The sequence below is a fragment of the Dermacentor albipictus genome, chromosome 6, assembly GCF_038994185.2.
Source record: "Dermacentor albipictus isolate Rhodes 1998 colony chromosome 6, USDA_Dalb.pri_finalv2, whole genome shotgun sequence".
Taxonomy (NCBI): domain Eukaryota; kingdom Metazoa; phylum Arthropoda; class Arachnida; order Ixodida; family Ixodidae; genus Dermacentor; species Dermacentor albipictus.
In genome coordinates, this window is record NC_091826.1 from 110,527,754 (window position 1) to 110,546,722 (window position 18,969).

The window sequence follows — 18,969 nt, forward strand, 5'->3', positions numbered from 1 at the left end:
GAAGCTGCTGGCCCTCGGACTCCACAACACGTTCGAGGAGCTCAAAGAACCACAATTAGGGTCGCAGCTACTCAGACTCCAGCAGACTACCACGGGCAGAGAGCTCCTAAAAAAACTGGGGCATAAAGAAATTGAGAGGGAAGAACAAAGAATGGCCTACCTACCCGATGAGTATCGCAGTACCATCAAAGTAGGGTCCCTGCCAAGAAACATGGACCCGAATTTACACACAGCCAGGCGGAACGCTAGGGCAAAGTATGTAGAAAAATACATAGCAACCAAGGCGAACACGGTATACACGGACGCCGTGGTATATCCTCGAGAACGAAGGGAAAAAGAACAGTAATAGGCTCGGACTATAGGGAAATCGCTTGCGCGTCGGCACGGGATTGTACGGTAACCGAGGGAGAGGAAATGGCTGTTGCTCTAGCAGCTGTGGAGGGCTACCGCACAAATAGATCCCTTATAATTCTAACAGACTCCAAGGAAGCATGTCGAAACTACACTAACGGCAGAATTGGTCTAAAAGCGCTCCAAATCTTCCTCCGCGCTGGCCAACAGAATAAACACATTGGACACACCATCTTTTGGGTACCGGGGCACACTGAGATTGAGGGCAACCAAAGTGTCGATAGGATCGCTCGCGAGCATACAAACCAAGCGGGCCTAAACAGAGATCCTGAGGACTTCATGACAGTGATCCCAACGTACTCTGACATACTAAATTACCATAGAGGGACGAGGATCAGATATCCCCCGCCTCACAATACACTCACTCTACAACAGGCAGTTTACTGGCGAAAGCTGCAGACAGGAACTTTCCCAAATTTACATAAACTACACAAAATGTTCCCAGGTCAATACAGGGACACATGCCCGTGGTGTGGCGCAATGCCCACACTTTATCACGTCACATGGGAGTGCAATACGAATAAGGCATTCCACAAAATAGAAAATCCGATTGCGGAGCAGTGGGAGAGCGTGCTCTCCAGCGGCGACCCTAGCCTCCAACGGAGGCTGGTGGATCATGCCCGACGAGCAGCCACGCTCAGTGGTGCCCTGGAATAGGGGCGCCAACCATGCAGGCCGGAGATCGGCATCAACCATTAGAAGATGAAGACATCCGGCCCGACCGCTGAATTACTCTTTCTAGGGCAATAAAGTTTACTTCCTCCTCCTCCTATATTTATATAACAAAATAGTTTTTCATGCTGTAACTGGGGTTAAGCGAACTATAGACTTTCTTCGTCAGCACATAAAAGTTATACAAAACAATTGCGAAAAAGAATTTTCATATTGCTGAGGGGGTCAAGTAATACATTTCACAAGCACGGCTTTTGTACAGCAGAGAAAGTAAAAATGGGAGCGTTGCCAAAGAATTATTTCTTCTTTAGAAAGTACAAGAAATAGCTATGCGCAAACTTACAGGGCCCAATTTTCGAAAAGTCCAGTGATGAAAATTTGCAAATTGACACGCGCATGGATAGGAAAGCATAAGTCAACAAAAGTCAATGTAGAATTTACTGTAATCCCCGCTCTAACAATTTCACATACAAGCTGTTTTAGACAGAGAGATGCAATTTCGTTTCCTTGATTTTCACGGAGTGAAGAAAACATATCATGCAAATGCGCTTCGGTCATTCAGAGACGGCACCAGTCTCTTCCAATGTGGGCATCACCCCCAGCTTTAACTTACTTTCGCTTGTGTAAGAAGACGCTGTAGGTGAGAGACAAATGGAAACACGTGAGTGGTAACTACAGCACGTAACCAATGCCTCATCGTTTAGAAAGTGTCAAACCTCCATTTCCAGTCCACTGTACCTCAAGCATAGAGTTATGAGTTAATTCTGGAACGCTTAGACGAACTTTCTGTCGGCCTAGCCGGTGTATATTTGAGGAATATTTTTAAGGCGCAAACAAGAGACACGGCACAAACTTAAGGTCATACACAGGACTGGCGCTTGCCCTGTGTGTGTGACATTCCTTTTGTGCCGCGTCTATTGTCTGCCTCTTAAAAGTAATCGTCAAATCTGGAACGCTCATTGCAAGCAAACAAGATGGCTGCAATGTGTAGTCCAACATCTTAAACGATTAAAACATTAAAATGTTTCCTATTTAATTTCATTCATGCATTAACGGTCGAGATTGCCCTAACCTGATGGCCATTTTAAAAAGGAGAGGGGTGAACACCTTGCAATTATCTCTCAGTTGCAGCAACAAACCATCAGCTGAAAGGTTAAAAAAATTAAATTATGGGGTTTTACGTGCCAAAACCACTTTATGATTATGAGGCACACCGTAGTGGAGGACTCCGGAAATTTCGACCGCCTGGGGTTCTTTAACGTGCACCTAAATCTAAGTACACGGGTGTTTTCGCATTTCGCCCCCATCGAAATGCGGCCGCCGTGGCCGGGATTCGGTCCCGCGATCTCGTGCTCAGCAGCCTAGCACCATAGCCACTGAGCAACCATGGCGGGTAGCTGGAAGGTTTCGAAGATTATAATACGCTGTGTTCAAGAAAAGTTGTAGAGAATTACTTCATCAACATGGATTTACCCTGAAATCCTGCAAATTCGTTGACTATTTTCTAGAGCCACGTTGTTTTTTTCCCCTTAAATTACGAACACTAAGCCATATAACGTGCATTTCTGGTAGACTTTATTGCCTGCAGAATGATTCTTCATTCTCTGAACAATTTCTTCTTAATTATATTCGATAGAGTGACCTTCCTACTGCGCCATAAATTCGCCAACAGCCAGAAATGGGAAAAAAGCGCGAGGGGGGCAACTGCGGCGCTGTTGTCCTACGAGTGTTTATTTTGGTGTAAGAATATGAAGGCAAAAAACAACCAACAAACGGCTGATAACTCATAAGACTTAGATAAATAAAGCTGACTATCTACCATCATACCATAGATTCTAAGCTCGCACGTAATTCGCATATATATCTTTAAGGCGACATTTCTCTTAGATATAAGTTTTATCTATACCGGCATCAGTATTGGAATGTCCTTATTATTCAGAGTGCATTCGCATAACTAATACATTGGAACGAGCTCATTAGTATGTTACCGAACATGCGTACTCCAGTGCCGCCCCTAATTCTCTGCAACTTCTGCGAAACGCCGTGTCTATGCAGATTTCTAATACTGTTTCATAAATACCCGTGGCTGGATATCAGTAGATAGGCAACCGCGCATTTCAATAATTAGCTTCTCAGCTAATTTGGTTAAACGATAACCAATTGACCAAACTAAACAAACCAGCAGAGTGCGTTTCGCCATTGTAATGTGTCACGAGTCCGAGTCAAAGGTCGGCGAGGCATCCGCAGTTCTTTTGGCCGAGCTTGCTACGAAACTCGTCAGTTATCCACTCGGTCGCTCTAGTTCCCATATTAGCAAAAGTGAGGATTCGGTACTGTCGTAAGTTCTCAGGAATTCGGCGTTTCGCATTAGTGACCGAGGAATGGAAGAAGGTACGGCTCGCATTTGCAGTCCGCTTGGAACTCGTTGTTAGCATATGCCGTGACTTGAACCTCAATGATCTTTCCACCACTGCACCCGAGCAGAACCGTGCCACGCGCTTTACTGAGGGCAGTATTCGAACCCGGTGGGTCGGGCTGCATAGAACATAAAAGCTGTCATGTTGGCCTCATGACTTTCCGTCCATCCTGCTAGCCCCGGCCATTACAACAAGAGTTTTCAGAGCATCGCCATGCATATATCGTTTTAGGCTGTTTCTGAGCCTGCGGGAGCACCTGCTTCATTGCACTAGCAAGAGTGAAGAGCCTGCCTTTCGCTACCGCTCGCAACTGTCCTGAAAGCGTGCGCTTTGGCATCCTGACGTAATCAGCCGAAAGGTGCTGCGCCCTCACATGACCGTTTGGCTCTAATGGTTGGGAGAAGGTTAGCATGTTTTAAAATCAAAATACAAAAACCTTTAGAGCAGGCTGTATGGCTTCGAGGATGGCGAGTATGCAATGGCCACATCCTAGTAGCAGGGACCATATTACGAACCACTCGCAACACTGCTCAATACTGTGAGTTGCGTAACAAAGATGACCATGCATGCTATGTTTGTCGAAATACGAACAGCCTTGCTAACAAATCGAAGCTATTGAAAATACAGCCACGAGTGTGATTCCTAACGAAATAATCTGAAGCAGCAGAAGCTTGATGTTGGCGAGTTGGTTTTGCATACTTGAAGAGCGCTACGAAGACGCGGATTAAAAGAAGAAGAACATGTACGACGGACAAAGCGCTTTGTCCGTCGTACATGGTCTTCTTTTAGTCCGCGTCTTCGTAGCGCTCTTTTTATGCGAAGCATATTACTAGAGCTCAACCCAGCTCCTCAGGCGCGGCGGTGTCGCCTTCAATACCACGTGACACCGCTACGTCACGACAGAGGAGAAATGGGGCTCCAACTCGCGCCGTCGCTCGCGGCGTCGCCTTCAAGGCTGACCACGTGACACCGTGACGTCACGACAGAGGAGAAACGGGGCTCCAACTCGCGCTGTCGCTCGCGGCGTCGCGGCGGTTTATAAGCAGCTGCGCTTGCCTCTGCTAGATACTCACGAGGTGAGATGCCTCCTGGAGACAAAGCTGCTCGTTAGAATGAGAAGCGAAGGTAGCGGCGTGCTACAGAGACTGTTTCTAGGTGGCTTTGCTACGGCGCAGAGACTACGCGCCCCGCATCGGACGCGGTGAGCGTCGAGCAACGCAGCGTTCGGCGCGACAACGAAATGTGCGCCTGAGCAAGCGCCGCACGCCTGAGCCGACGCCGACGACACCGGCTTTTCTTCGACACGAGCTCCTTAACGTTGTCGCGTTAAAATAAAGGCTAGTATGCTTCGCATCCTGGGCTTAACCTTAGCTAAGCCACAGCCAGTTTTTCTTCAAGTAACGAAATAAGGCGGTAGCGCTGTTCAGTGTAAAAAAATATTGGGTTTCACGTGCCAAAACCACTTTCTGATTATGAGGCATGCCGTAGTGGAGGACTCCGGAAATTTCGACCACCTGGTGTTCTTTAACGTGCACCCAAATCAAAGTACACGGGTGTTTTCGCATTTCGCCCCCATCTAAGTGCAGCCGCCGTGGCCGGGATTCGATCCGCGACCTCGTGCTCAGCAGCCCAACACCATAGCCACTGAGCAACCACGGCGGGTCGCTCGCTGTTCAGTGTAGGCACTGAGGAAGTAGGATTGGTCAGTACTACATCTCCTTCAGGTACACCTTGAGGAATTGTACACTTCTTTTTCACTGCGAAAGCTGTATATGACTAACCTTCCCTTGTTTCTTTGGCGTCGGGCAACAGAAACGGACTTAGCGATTTCTAACAAACCCATACGGGTGTAGCGCGGCAGCGCAGATGTGAGAATGCGGAGCCGATTAGAACGGTTCGCCGTGAAAAATAGTGTGACGTCAAGGTTATCGCAGTAGATAAGCAGGAGAGGTATCGGCGCTAAAAACAGCTGCGTTATCGATGGGGCAGACACGAATAGTTCGTACACTCGAAGAACAACATGCGTACGAGGAGCGCCGGAGGGTACAGCAACGAGAATGCAAACGGCGCCGGCGCGAAACGACCTCGTACGAAGAACGTTCCCGCGATGCTGAACGAAAACGACAATCTCCAGCCCGGGCAACCATTCCACTCTGTGAAGATGGAATGACAGCGAAAGCACTTTGCTTCTCGTTTGAGAGCTTTGACTGTCAGCTTTCGCTGCCATTCCATCATCACAGAGTGGAATGGTCGTCATTCTTTAATTCCTTTTTAGACATATACGCGAAACTTCGGAATGCCTACCGCGGGTAATATATGATGCACATGATCCCTAATTAGGTGCAAAAAAAAATCAAAATGACCATGATTCTGAAAAAAAGCAGCAGACATTTGTTCGTCTTTCTGTGCGCCTGAATTTCGAAATTGCACCAGTAACAGCTCAAACGTTTTCAGAGTGACGGTGCTATGTTTCGAGCGTGGCGCGTCTTTCTAAACGTGGTCATCGGGACTTACCTTCCACAGTGGACTCGACGGTCGACATCTCTGTCTCACCTTGTCATGTGCGAAAGAAGAAGAAATTATGGACCAACAATGCGGGGAATACAAACGTGAATACAATTATAGCGAATGAATAGGCGCGTGACAGAGGTACACACGTAGTAAGAGAAGCGGCCTTGTATACGTAGTAAGACAAGCGGCCCTTGTATTTCCGGGATGCATTTATCTGGGTAGACGAGGACCGCCAAGCAGTATTACGCGATCAGTAACACGGAACATCTTACCCGTGCCAGAACGTTGACTTCCCGCAAAAAAAAAGCGTTTATCAGGCGCACTTCATATATTTGATTTATAAGTTCGTTCCTTTAATTATTAGCTTATTACTTAATTGCTTGCATTTTCTTGCTTATTAGATTTCTCTCGTCTCTTGCAATCTTCAATACACACTTCTTCCACTATGCAGGTTCTGTGAGTCTGACAGATTTAAACATTAAAAAAACAACTCATTTTGAAAGAAACGATGCTTTGTGCATCTCGTGGTTACGATAAGGTACACGGAACTACAAATTGTGAAAGAGGCAGAGGCGATATTAGCATATTTGCGACTAGGGCTGCACAATGCTTTCGGCTGTGTTCTGCTGCGTTGCGTGGTTTATCTCAAGCCACTGAAGCTCAAAATGGGTGTGAATGGGGCAGGCGTCTATAGATGCCTGTAGATCGCAAGATGCGGCTGCCATAAGCTTCTTTCTATTTAAATTTCGAGCTGAATGCGCACATGATCCCGGAACGGCAGCCCGCAGGCGCATTGTGCATCCGCATACGCCAACAAAGAAGACTTTACTTGCGTACAGGCACATCCTCTTGCACCCGCACCTTCTATGCCACGGCCTGCCAATTACTAAGATTGCGCAGTGGAAATAAACAGGACACGCAGGAACACAAAGCGACGTACTCGAGAGACATGTTGCATGATGCATGAGGCATTTTCTTTGGTTTTCCCGTTATATGGGTTCTTTGTGCTGTTTTACTTTTGCGCTCATTATTTCGGTTATTATTATTGTATTTTTTGCCCTATAACATTAGAGCGGCTATATATTTTGCGTTGTTTACGAAAACAACTGTATTTTTTGTCGTTTCTCTGATATGTGCACTACAGGTCCTATTATTTTTGCGCAATGATTTAATGTATGCAAAAGATGTTGTGCATACATTTTTATACTGTCTGCTAATAATGCATATATATTATGTTTTCTTTATGCCCAACATATTGGCGGCGAGGAGTTACGGAGTCGCCATCTATCGGAAGCGCCTCGCTGGCGTAGTATGAGGGATCACGTGGCGCGCTCCTCATAGGTTTTGCTGTCAGCGCTCACTGAAAACACCACGCGCGAGCTCTCCCGAACATTTCTGTAAGTACTTTCGAAACGAGGGAAGTTTCCTACTGTCTAAATAATAATCTTGGGCAAACTGAAAGCACACAATCGTTTACAGACGCTATCTCTTTACCGAATACGTACAGCGAACGCCACTGCGCATTGTCGCCGCGATGGAGTCTCCCGAACCGGCTTCTTACGTGAAAGGTAGGTAAACGCTGGGAGCAAACTATGTGAAATATGTTCTTATAGTGTTTTTATAACTAAATGGAGTGTAATAGAACTAAGCCTCAATGCAGCGATCGCGCAGATTCGCAGCGACTGACTGCGCGTCTGCATGCTTGTCCGCGCACTGTGTCGCTTTCTCCGCGCGCGCGTTTTCGCACCGTGGCATGAGCTTTAGGCCGCAGAATATGAGCATTTGACAGTATACAAGCAACCATTGTTGCGTGGACACTATCAGAGCTGTTCAAAAATAATTTCACTGTAGGGACTTCGACGCCAACAGCGACTGTGATGTGCCGTCGCGACGATTCAATATTTTTTTCTTCTAAATTCTTTGAACTTTCAATATTATTTCTCGAGTTGCGTGGCACCGTATGTTTATCGGTGTTCTCAGCGTGCGATTTCGCGCTGCTCCTTTTTTGTAATCCAGTGCATTAATTCATAACACAAACATGAGCATATGCCATGCTTTTTTTAAATGTGCTTCTTACCGCTGCCTTTCCACTCCACTGAACTTGCCAGTATCTATAGCATCGACAAGTTAATAGACCAAACCGTCATGACATTAGTCGGGCAGCGGACTCGGGCGAGCGTCTCAGCTCGCGTCTTCAGAACATCGCAGACCGGGTGCCGTAGCAGAAATCTTCTTCGCGTCTGTGCATGCTGCATACGCGAGTTGTAGCCGATGACTGTTTGCCGGTTTTATGTTTCGCGTGCCAAGCTTCACGCAGCTTCTTGTCCTGCGGCTGCGTGTGAATAAGCCTGACACCGGCCTCCGTTACGTGCGTCCGGCCCTGCGGCACCGAGCAGTAGCCTACAATGTTGCGCGCCTTCAAAGGCAGCGACTACATATTGTCGTGCTTTCAAGCGTTGTAAAGGAGACACTCGAAGCGGGAAAATTTCGCCACTAAATGAGGACCGCAGCGTACGAGGGAATTTAAACTCGTTTTCAGCTCGCTTCGGCGCGCCCGAAGCAGCCGACGCGGCCGCTATGTCCACGTGATCCCTCCTAGCACGTCACGCCGACGGTGGCGGCAGCTTTTCCAGTGGTGGAGCTCGAGGCCAATATACTCTGCTAGTCTTTCGTGACGCCCCCCTTACCGCATACCTCGTGCGAGGCTTGTAAGGACATTTTTGATAGACAAATAAATGAATAAATAAATAAGTAAGTAAATAAATGAATAAACTAGCCCTTGAGCGAAATCCTTTCGTTAATAGCTTGGTATTCGTGTCACAGCGCTGTAATGTGTACGCCAAGGAAAACAACACTAGGTGGAAGCTCACCATCACAATTTTGAAGCTTATATTCATTAAAAATATAAAGGAAAAGCTCGAGGGCAATCACTACATCATAATCAAGCAGCACACTCTCATAAAAGTAGTATTTCGCCTTTCGGGGCGTATCTTGACCTCAAACAATAATCGACATCTAGCTTGCGTACCTTTCCTGTCCACAAAGTTGCGCACTTGGTGTACTTCTAGGTCACGAACTGCATGTTCGTTAACACCGTGGCGTAACCGTCATCTCTTTCTCTTTCATCAAAAATTTGTAGACCTTTTACAGCGAGCAGCCCGCGCACCAGAAGCGCCGCCATTGGACGCCTTCTGGATCGAGAGCAGACGGGCGTCAGCAGCCACTCGCTGCTCCAGCAACGTTCCGCCGAGAGGCCGCGAATCGCTGATTACTATTATTTAAAAATGTGAAAGAACAGAGGAGGAGACGAGCTCTGTCGTGAACTGCAAGGACTGCGACAGGGCCCTGAATGTGTCAAGAGCATAGACTTGAAGAAAAAATACAGGGCACCTCTTTTGGCAGAGCCCTGACGAAGGCAAGTATTCTTTTGTCTATTCGGTTGCTCCAACCTGGAACATGCCTTTTTCAACCATAGTTTATTGCTTCGTCTGCATTTCCCCTGAACATCAGCCCCAGTGGACGTCCTCCCTGGCTTTGATAACAATCAGAGGTATGTTGCTCTAAGGGTTCAACACAACTGCTTCGGGAGCAAGAAACAAGTGCGAGGAACACTGCTTGATGCATTTTATCTTTCACAACTCTGTAGATGAAGCGCATGGCAAAGACAATTTCCATCGTCATCAGCAGCAGCACCAACGACATCAGCAGCCTGTTTTGTGTCTACTGCAGGACGAAGGCCTCTCCCTGCGATCTCCAATTACCCCTGCCCTGTGCCAACCGATTCCAATTAGCGCCCGCGAATTTCCTAATTTCATAACTCCACCTAGTCTTCTGTCGTTCTCTATTGCATTTTCCTTCTCTTGGTACCAATTCTGTAACCCTAATGGTGCAACGGTTATCTAACCAGCGCATTACATAACCTGCCCAGCTCCATTATTTCCTCTTGATGTTAATCAGGATATCGTCTACACCCGTTTGCTCTCTGATCCAAACCGCTCTCTTTCTATCTCTTAACGTTATGCCTAGCAATCTTCGTTCCGTCGCTCTTTGCGTGGTCCTTAACTTGTTCTCAAACTTCTTTGTGAGTTTCCAAGTCTCTTCCCCATATGTTAGCACCGGTAAAATGCACTGATTGTACACCTTCCTTTTCAATGATAACGGTAAGCTTCCAGTGAGGAGCTGGCAATGTCTGCCGTGTGCGATTCAAGCCATTTTTATTCTTCTGTGAATTTCCTTCTCATGATCAGGGTTCCCTGTGATTATTTGACCTAGGTAAACGTACTCCTTTACAGGCTCTAGAGGCCGACTGGCGATCCTCAATTCTTGTTCCTTTGCCCGGCTATTTATCATTATCTTTGTCTTTTGCATATTAATGTTCAACCCCACCCTCACACTCTCTCTGTTAACGTCCTCGGTCACCTGTTGTAACTCATCCCTAGTGTTGCTGAACAAGACAATGTCATCTGCAAATCGAAGGTAGCCGAGATATTCGCCGTTGGTCCTTGCTCCTAAGCTTTCGCAGTTTAGTAGCTTGAATACTTCTAAACACGAATTGAATAGCATTGGAGAGATCGTGCCTCCGTGTCTGACCCCTTTCTTTATAGGTATCTTCCAGCATTTCTTGTGTAGAATTAAGGTAGCTGTAGAACCTCTGTAGATATTCTACAAGGCATTTACATAAGCGTTCTGTACTCCTTGATTACGTAATGCCTCCATGACTGCTGGCATCTCTACTGTATCAAATGCCTTTTCGTAATGTATGGAAGCCATATAGAGAGGCTTATTGCACTCTGCGGATTTCTCGATAACCTGATTGATGACATGAATTTGATTCATTGTAGAGTATCCCTTCCTGAAGCTAGCCTGTTCCATTGGTTGACCAAAGTCCAGTGTTGCCCTTATTAGATTATTTTGGTAAATATTTTGTATAATACTGGGAGTAAGCTAATGGGCCTATAATTTTTCAATTCTTTAATGTCTCCCTTTTTGTGGAATAGTATAATGTTTGCATTCTTCCAGTTTTCTAGGACCCTTGTAGTCGATAGACACTTCTTATAAAGAGCCGCCAGTTTTTCAAGCTTTGTCTCCTCCATCTTTGATTAAATCGACTGTTATTCCACTTTGTCCTTCCGCTCTTCCTCGTTTCATGTCTTGCAACATCCTTCTGACATCATCGCTAGTCATAGGAGTTCCTATATCCTGTTCATTACTGTTTCAAACGGAGGTATCCTGACTCCTCTGGGTACTGTACAGGTCAGTATAAAATATTTCCACTTCCTTTACTATATCTTCGAGATTGCTGATGATATTACGCTACTTATCTTGCAGTGCATACATACTGGTTTGTCCTATGCCAAGTTTCTTTCTCACCGATTTCAGGCTGCGTTCATTTTTTACGGCCTCTTCAGCCTTTCCCACACAATAGTTTCGAATATCCCTTACTTTCGCTTTGTTGATCAGTTTTGACACTTCCGCGAATTCTATCCTATCTCTTGAGTCGGACACTTTCATTTTTGTCGTTTCCTTAATTATTAGCTCATTTGTTACTTGGGAGAGCTTGCCTACTGGTTGCCTTGGTGCCTTGCCACAATTTTAGGCACTGTTCATTCTTTGGAAATGCTTTTGCACGTTAATTCGTGTGGTAAGTGGCGTATATGTAATTTGGTGACGGGAAATTCACTATTGGCAGCGATGGCAGCAATAATGTAATTAGGAAGCGCAAGTTGTCTGTCCGGGCGGCCCCCATACTCGGTAACCCAAGTTGTCTACTGTGCCAGGCAGCAGCCAGAAGGCAGTTCCCGCGACTCGTGCTGCCTGCACGGCAGATACCTAGTGGCCCAATCTATTAGACAACTTACGTGACACGGACGAAGGGCGTAAAGTAGCTGAATAAGGCTTAGAATGCCAATGGGATTACAAAGATATCCTCGCATTTTGCGCCGCTTTAATCATGCTGCTCTGAGAGGCAGTAAAATATTTAATGTTTAAAGATGGGCAAAAACACATAAATGCTAAGACGCCTTGTTTAGTACAGGGAATGTGTTTTCCCACATTTCCTCTAGAATCTATGGAAATGTTGACGTTTTGATTATTGCTGTGGCTATTCTTTTGACAGCAAGCAGGATCGCTCCAAGTAAATTTTATGGGCAGTTTTCGCAAATTGCACGCGTGGATTCTGATCGCTGACAGCGCGAGAAAAGTGAAAACTTGAGCAAGCACTAAGTGTAAGCAGCGTGTCATTGTTTAGTAATGTCGCTGCATCCGGGACTACAAAGGAGCGACGGGGACACAAAATGAAACCCACACATTCCAGTGGTTTGAAGGCTCGCCGAGATCTCCACATGCAGGTTATGTATGAGATCGAATGTCTAGAAGAGCAGACGACCGACTTCTTTTACGAACGCTCCCACGCGCGCTTAGGCCTCGGTATGTTGTAAAACAATGTACACCCTAATAGTGAGTAATAGTATAAACCATTCTATATCTAACACCCTTATCCACTCTGGGGCGTACGTGCATGCCTCATTGTGTAAGGGTGTGAGTTACAGACTGATTTACACCTTTGTTCACTTTTGAGGGTGTAAATTATTTTGCAGTGTAGCCGCAACCACCTGACCACCCTGGTACGAGCTTTGATCCCCTTGTTGCCCTCTGGGTGCCCTGAAGATCCTGCCCAGTGGGCTTTTATTGTACTTTCAGGCTCTCTCCTTTGTCCTCCGTTTGCCAGCATTTTATTTTCATGAAGGCTAAATCATCTCTAACCAGCAAATAACACTAGGGGCAAAGGATGTCGGTTCGACCAAGGGACACTATGGAAATGCTGGATGGTACAGTTATCAAGCTTCGACTGGTTGCCGGCAAAATAGCCTGTTTGTTTACGCTGAATCCCGAAAACTGACCTAGCCAGATGCGTTGGTCACATCATCATCATCATCATCATGATCATCATTATCCTAGTTACGCCCACTGCAGGGCAAAGGCCTCTCCCATACTTCTCCAACTACCCCGTTCATGTACTAATTGTGGCCATGTTGTCCGTGCAAATGTCTTAAAGTCATCCGCCCACCTAACTTCCTGCCGCCCCCTGCTACGCTTCCCTTCCCTTGGAATCCAGTCCGTAACCCTTAGTAACCATCGGTTATCTTCCCTCCTCATTACATGTCGGGCCCATGCCCACTTCTTTTTCTTGATTTCAACTAAGATGTCGTTTACCAGCGTTTGTTGCCTCACCCAATCTGCTCTTTTCTTATGCCTTAACGTTACACCCATCATTCTTCTTTCCATACCTCGTTGCGTCGTCCTCAATTTCAGCAGAACCGTTTTCGTAAGCCTCCAGGTTTCTGCCGCATATGGGAGTACTGGTAACACAAACCTGTTATACACTTTCCTTTTCAGGGATAGTGGCAACCTGCTGTTCATGATTTGAGAATGCCTGCCAAACGCACCCCAACCCATTCTTATTCTTCTGGTTATTTCAGTCTCATGATCAGGATCCGTGGTCACTACCTGCCCTAAGTAGATGTATTCCCTTACCACTTCCAGTGCTTCGCTACCTATCGTAAACTGCTGTTCTCTTCCGAGACTGTTAAACAATACTTTAGTTTTCTGCAGAATAATTTTCAGACCCACCCTTCTGCTTTGCCTCTCCAGGTCAGTGACCATGCATTGCAATTGGTCTCCTGAGTTACTAAGCAAGGCAATATCATCAGCGAATCGCAAATTGCTAAGGTATTCTCCATCATCTTTTATGCCCAATTCTTCCCACTCCAGGCCTCTGAATACCTCCTGTAAACATGCTGTGAATAGCATTGGAGATATCGTATCTCCCTGTCTGACGAATTTCTTTATAGGGATTTTGTTGCTTTCCTTGTGGAGGACTACGGTGGCTGTGGAGCCGCTATAGATATCTTCCAGTATTTTTACATATGGCTCATCTACACCCTGATTCCATGACTGCTGAGGTTTCGACTGAACCAAACGATTTCTCGTAATCAATGTAAGCTATATATAAGGGTTGGTTATATTCTGCACATTTCTCTATTACTTGATTGATAGTGTGAATATGGGCCATTGTTGAGTAGCCTTTCCGGAATCTTGCCTGGTCCATTGGTTGACAGAAGTCAAAGGTGTTCCTGATTCTATTTGCGATTACCTTAGTAAATACTTTGTAGGCAACGGACAGTAAGCTGATCGGTCTATAATTTTTCAAGTCTTTGGCGTCCCCTTTGTTATGGATTAGGATTATGTTAGCGTTCTTCCAAGATTCCGGTACGCTCGAGGTTATGAGGCATTGCGTATACAGGGTGGCCAGTTTCACTAGAACAATCTGACCACCATCCTTCAACAAATCTGCTGTTACCTGATCCTCCCCAGCTGCCTTCCCCGTTTGCATAGCTCCTAAGGCTTTCTTTAGTTCTTCTGGCGTTACCTGTGGGATTTCGAATTCCTCTAGGCTATTCTCTCTTCCACTATCGTCGTGGATGCCACTGGTACTGTATAAATCTCTATAGAACTCCTCAGCCACTTGAACTATCTCATCCATATTAGTAACGATATTGCCGGCTTTGTCTCTTAACGCACACATCTGATTCTTGCCTATTCCTAGTTTCTTCTTCACTGTTTTTAGGCTTCCTCCGTTCCTGAGTGCCTGTTCAATTCTATCCATATTATAGTTCCTGATGTCCGCTGTCTTACGCTTGTTGATTAACTTAGAAAGTTCTGCCAGTTCTATTCTAGCTGTAGGGTTAGAGGCTTTTATACATTGGCGTTTCTTGATCAGATCTTTCGTCTCCTGCGATAGCTTACTGGTTTCCTGTCTAACGGCGTTACCACCGACTTCTATTGCGCACTCCTTAATGATGCCCATGAGATTGTATTTCATTGCTTCAACACTAAGGTCCTCTTCCTGAGTTAAAGCCGAATACCTGTTCTGTAGCTTGATCCGGAATTCTTCTAGTTTCCCTCTTACCGCTAACTCATTGATTGGCTTCTTGTGTACCAGTTTCTTCCCTTCCCGCCTCAAGTCTAGGCTAATTCGAGTTCTTACGATCCTATGGTCACTGCAGCGTACCTTGCCGAGCACGTCTACATCTTGTATGATGCCAGGGTTTGCGCAGAGAATGAAGTCGATTTCATTTCTATTCTCACCATTCGGGCTCCTCCACGTCCACTTTCGACTAACCCGCTTGCGGAAAAAGGTATTCATTATCCGCATATTATTCTAGAAGAGTTGACTGTTGGTCTAGTTGGTCGTCCATATTTGAAGTAGTAGCTTAGCGCAAATAAAACCACAGACACAAGGAAGGCACACAAGGACAAGCGCCACTCACAACTGTTGAATGGAAAGGAAGGATAGTGCATATATATAAATCCGCTGGTCACGCGTGCGCATACCAAGCAGAAGGGAAGCGGTATATATATGCACTATATATATATATATATATATATATATATATATATATATATATAAATATATATATATATATATATATATATATATATATATATATATATATATATATATATATATATATATATATATATATAGTGCATATATATGCACTATCCTTCCCTTCCATTACACAGTTGTGAGTAGCGCTAGTCCTTGTTGGTCTTCCTTGTGTCTTTGGTTTTATTTGCGCTAAGCTACTACTTCGAATAAGCATATTATTCTGTTCTGCAAACTCTACTAATAATTCTCCTCTGCTATTCCTAGAGCCTATACCATATTCCCCCACTGACTTGTCTCCAGCCTGCTTCTTGCCTGCCCTGGCATTGAAGTCGCCCATCAGTATAGTGTATTTTGTTTTGACTTTAGCCATTGCCGATTCTACGTCTTCATAAAAGCTTTCGTCTTCCTGGTCATCATGACTGCATGTAGGGGCATAGACTTGTACCACCTTCAATTTGTACCTCTTAAGTTTCACAACAAGACCTGCCACCCTCTCGTTAATGATATAGAATTCCTATATGTTACCAGCTATTTCCTTATTAATCAGGAATACGACTCCTAGTTCTCGTCTCTCCGCTAAGCCCCGGTAACACAGTACATGCCCGCTTTTTAGCACTGTATATGCTTCTTTTGTCCTCCTAACCTCACTGAGCCCTATTATATCCCATTTACTACCCTCTAATTCCTCCAATAACACTGCTAGACTCGCCTCACTAGATTGCGTTCTAACGTTAAACGTTGCCAGGTTCAGATTCCAATGGCGGCCTGTCCTGAGCCAGGTATTCTTAGCACCCTCTGCAGCGTCACAGATCTGGCCGCCGATGTGGTGAGTTGCTTCGCGGCTGCTGGGGACTGAGGGCCGGGGTTTGATTGTTGTATTCATATAGGAGGTTGTGGCCAAGTACTGCACCAGGGTGGCCAATCCTACTCTGGTGAGAGAGTGCGTTACCGGTTCTGGTCACCCGGATCAGGCCGCACCCCAGGCCTGTTTGTGCAATTTTCTCAACACACGGTTTTTTTTGTATTTTCCGGGGAAGAATTGCGAGGCGCCGGGATTTGAATCACGGTCCTCTTGCACTGGAGATGGATACTCTACCGTCCCCGCAGGAGTTATATTAAAAATAAATTATGGCGTTTCACGTGACAAAACCGCTTTCTGATTATGCACGCCGTAGCGGAGGACTCCGAAAATTTCGACCACCTGGGGTTCTTTAACGTGCACCTAATTCTAAGTACACGGGTGTTTTCGCATTTCGCCCCCATCGAAATGCGGCCGCCATGGCCGGGGTCCGATCCCACGACCTCGTGCTCAGCAGTCTAACACCATAACCACTGAGCAACCACGGCGGGTCCCGCAGGAGTTGTACGCCTCATTTAACTTACAGTGGTGCCCTGTTTAGCGGTAATAAACTAAGAATGCCTGCCACAGAAGTTCAGCACGTAGAAATTGTTTACTCGGCGTTCTCGAGACATAGACGTGGACAAGATAGCTCACCCATTTTTTTGCCAAGTTGTCACCAACGGAGAAGCCGGAAGAGAGCCAGTGGCACAACGGGTTGCCTTCGTCTTTGCGGTGCATGCACGCATGATGATGATCATGGTGGCGGTTATTCCAGACATTGGTGAATACCCACGGCGCAATATTGGCCATGTAGTACACGGTAGGGTCATATGACAAGAAGGGGAAGTTATGTTACAATGAGAAAAATAATAAAGCCAGCGATTATTTCGACATATGCGTGTACGTAAGAATGAAGAAACCGCTCAAAAACCCTACTGGTTATTCAACTACGTGTTCTTTAGTACAGTTAGAGTGTACTAGCACAGTGGACGTAGAAAAAGAAATACAGTTGAAAACATAGGCTCCCTTGAAGATGAGTGAAGTGATGGTCAAAAATTGCATCGAAATTGTCGTCCCGACCGGTTTTCGAACAGTTAAATATAGCTTAGATAGGAAATGAATCTTTTTATTTTCAGCGCGGTCGAGTGCTTTTGGGAACAGAAAACCTATGCGCATCCTCACCTAGGCCAACACTGACAGTTTTGCAGTTCTATATCGTGAAAAAATTGTTTTGTTTAAGAATGGTAATAAGGGGTAGATTAGCTGAAGAATAATGAGTTCAATGCTAAACGAGTAATCACGACTAAGAGCAAGCAAGTTCCGTTGAGGTCCCAGTAATGTTTTGGCTCCGAGAAAACTGTCTTTGTGGATAGCCTAAGACACTTAGATGTGCATTTTGCGGGTCACCGGAGTTGGGATAATCGTGCAAATGCAGTTGCAACAAAGCTGTGTCGTATAGGAGGACTAATAGGCTGACATCGGCACTTCCTTGCATTGAAAGTAAAAGTCTTGACCGTGTAATTTACAATTTTGTCAGACCTGAATTATTGCCAGCTTGTATGGGGAACAGCAATCGCTACTAACTTGCAAAAAAATGTTCACTTTATAGAAGAAGGTATTGTGCTCAATTTCTAAGGAAAGTATTTTCACACACGAAGATGACTTGTTCGTTTGGTACATACGTTAATAAATTTCTGACATTTATTGCGTTAGGCCAACTGATAGTTACAGGAGGTAAATAAGAGCTAATGTCAATAACCTGTGCGCTGTGGCGCATCTTCATACCAATGTACCCGTCCATAACAGCAGGCACTGAAACCTTTGGCACGTTCCGAAATGCAAACCAAGTACATAACTCCAAGTTTATTTAACATCCTACCACGTATATTAAACGAATGTAAACACATAGAAGCACTTGTATGGAATATTTCTCGCAAAACTCTAATTTATATCCCTTGTGGTGTGTCTTAGCCATGTGTTTATAACATTCTGCGAAATAAGTGTTGATACGGTTGCTACAGCATGCCAGTTTGTTGCAGTGTATATACCATCGGAATACAGTGTCATCGTCCTATGCTCTGTGTAATGTTTTCGTTTAAGCGCTTATCATTTGCTGTATAAGCATATTACTGCGAGATGTTTTGTTTTCATTCATTGCGAATCTCTGGTTTACCTTTTCTTAATTTCACTACATACTTCACTACATCATTTTAATACTTCTATGTTCTGCCTCATGTTCGAGCATGTTTTGTTTCTTGCGAATATCCAAAACTTTGCGTGCGAGTTTTTTTTTTTTTTTCATTATGCATCCGGCTAGCCGACTGTGACAACGTACTGTAGAGGTAGATGGGCTTGTGAAGCTGCTCATGAAGCTTTGTTTCCTTGGCTCTCCCCATGTGCCATTGGAAAATAAAAATCATTTCCATTCAACTCATATCATTGGTGAGACTATGGAGGCCTTGGATAAGAAAGTCCAATGAACAATGTGCATTAAAACTCGCTAAAAAATCGATTTCGTATTTCAATTCACAACTGAAACACGCCATGGACACAATAAGTGGTTTTATATAAACGAACGGCACTCTGCTTTCGAAGGACTTATTTTAATTTACCTCTGGAATATGCAAAAATGCAGCCAATGATCGCCTAATTGAATTCCGACAGCG

The 18,969-nt window shown here is 45.2% G+C and overlaps 1 protein-coding gene across 7 annotated transcripts in view; it reads right to left on the reverse strand.

The window, feature by feature from the left end:
* LOC139061337 (uncharacterized) overlaps positions 1-17,064 on the reverse strand; it is a 121,710-nt gene extending 104,646 nt beyond the window's left edge. For 6 of the 7 annotated variants that reach the window (XR_011515371.1, XR_011515372.1, XM_070541238.1 and 3 more), the window contains exon 1: positions 16,958-17,064. Coding sequence is in view for 5 of the 7 variants with exons in the window: in XM_070541238.1 (XP_070397339.1) it covers positions 16,958-17,061 (104 nt within the window). In the remaining 2 variants the exon portion in view is untranslated. Of the gene's footprint in view, positions 1-1,696; positions 1,718-6,014; positions 6,054-16,957 lie in introns of all 7 variants that reach the window. The other variant, XM_070541235.1, reaches the window with a different exon arrangement.
* Between the last annotated feature and the right edge of the window lie 1,905 nt (positions 17,065-18,969).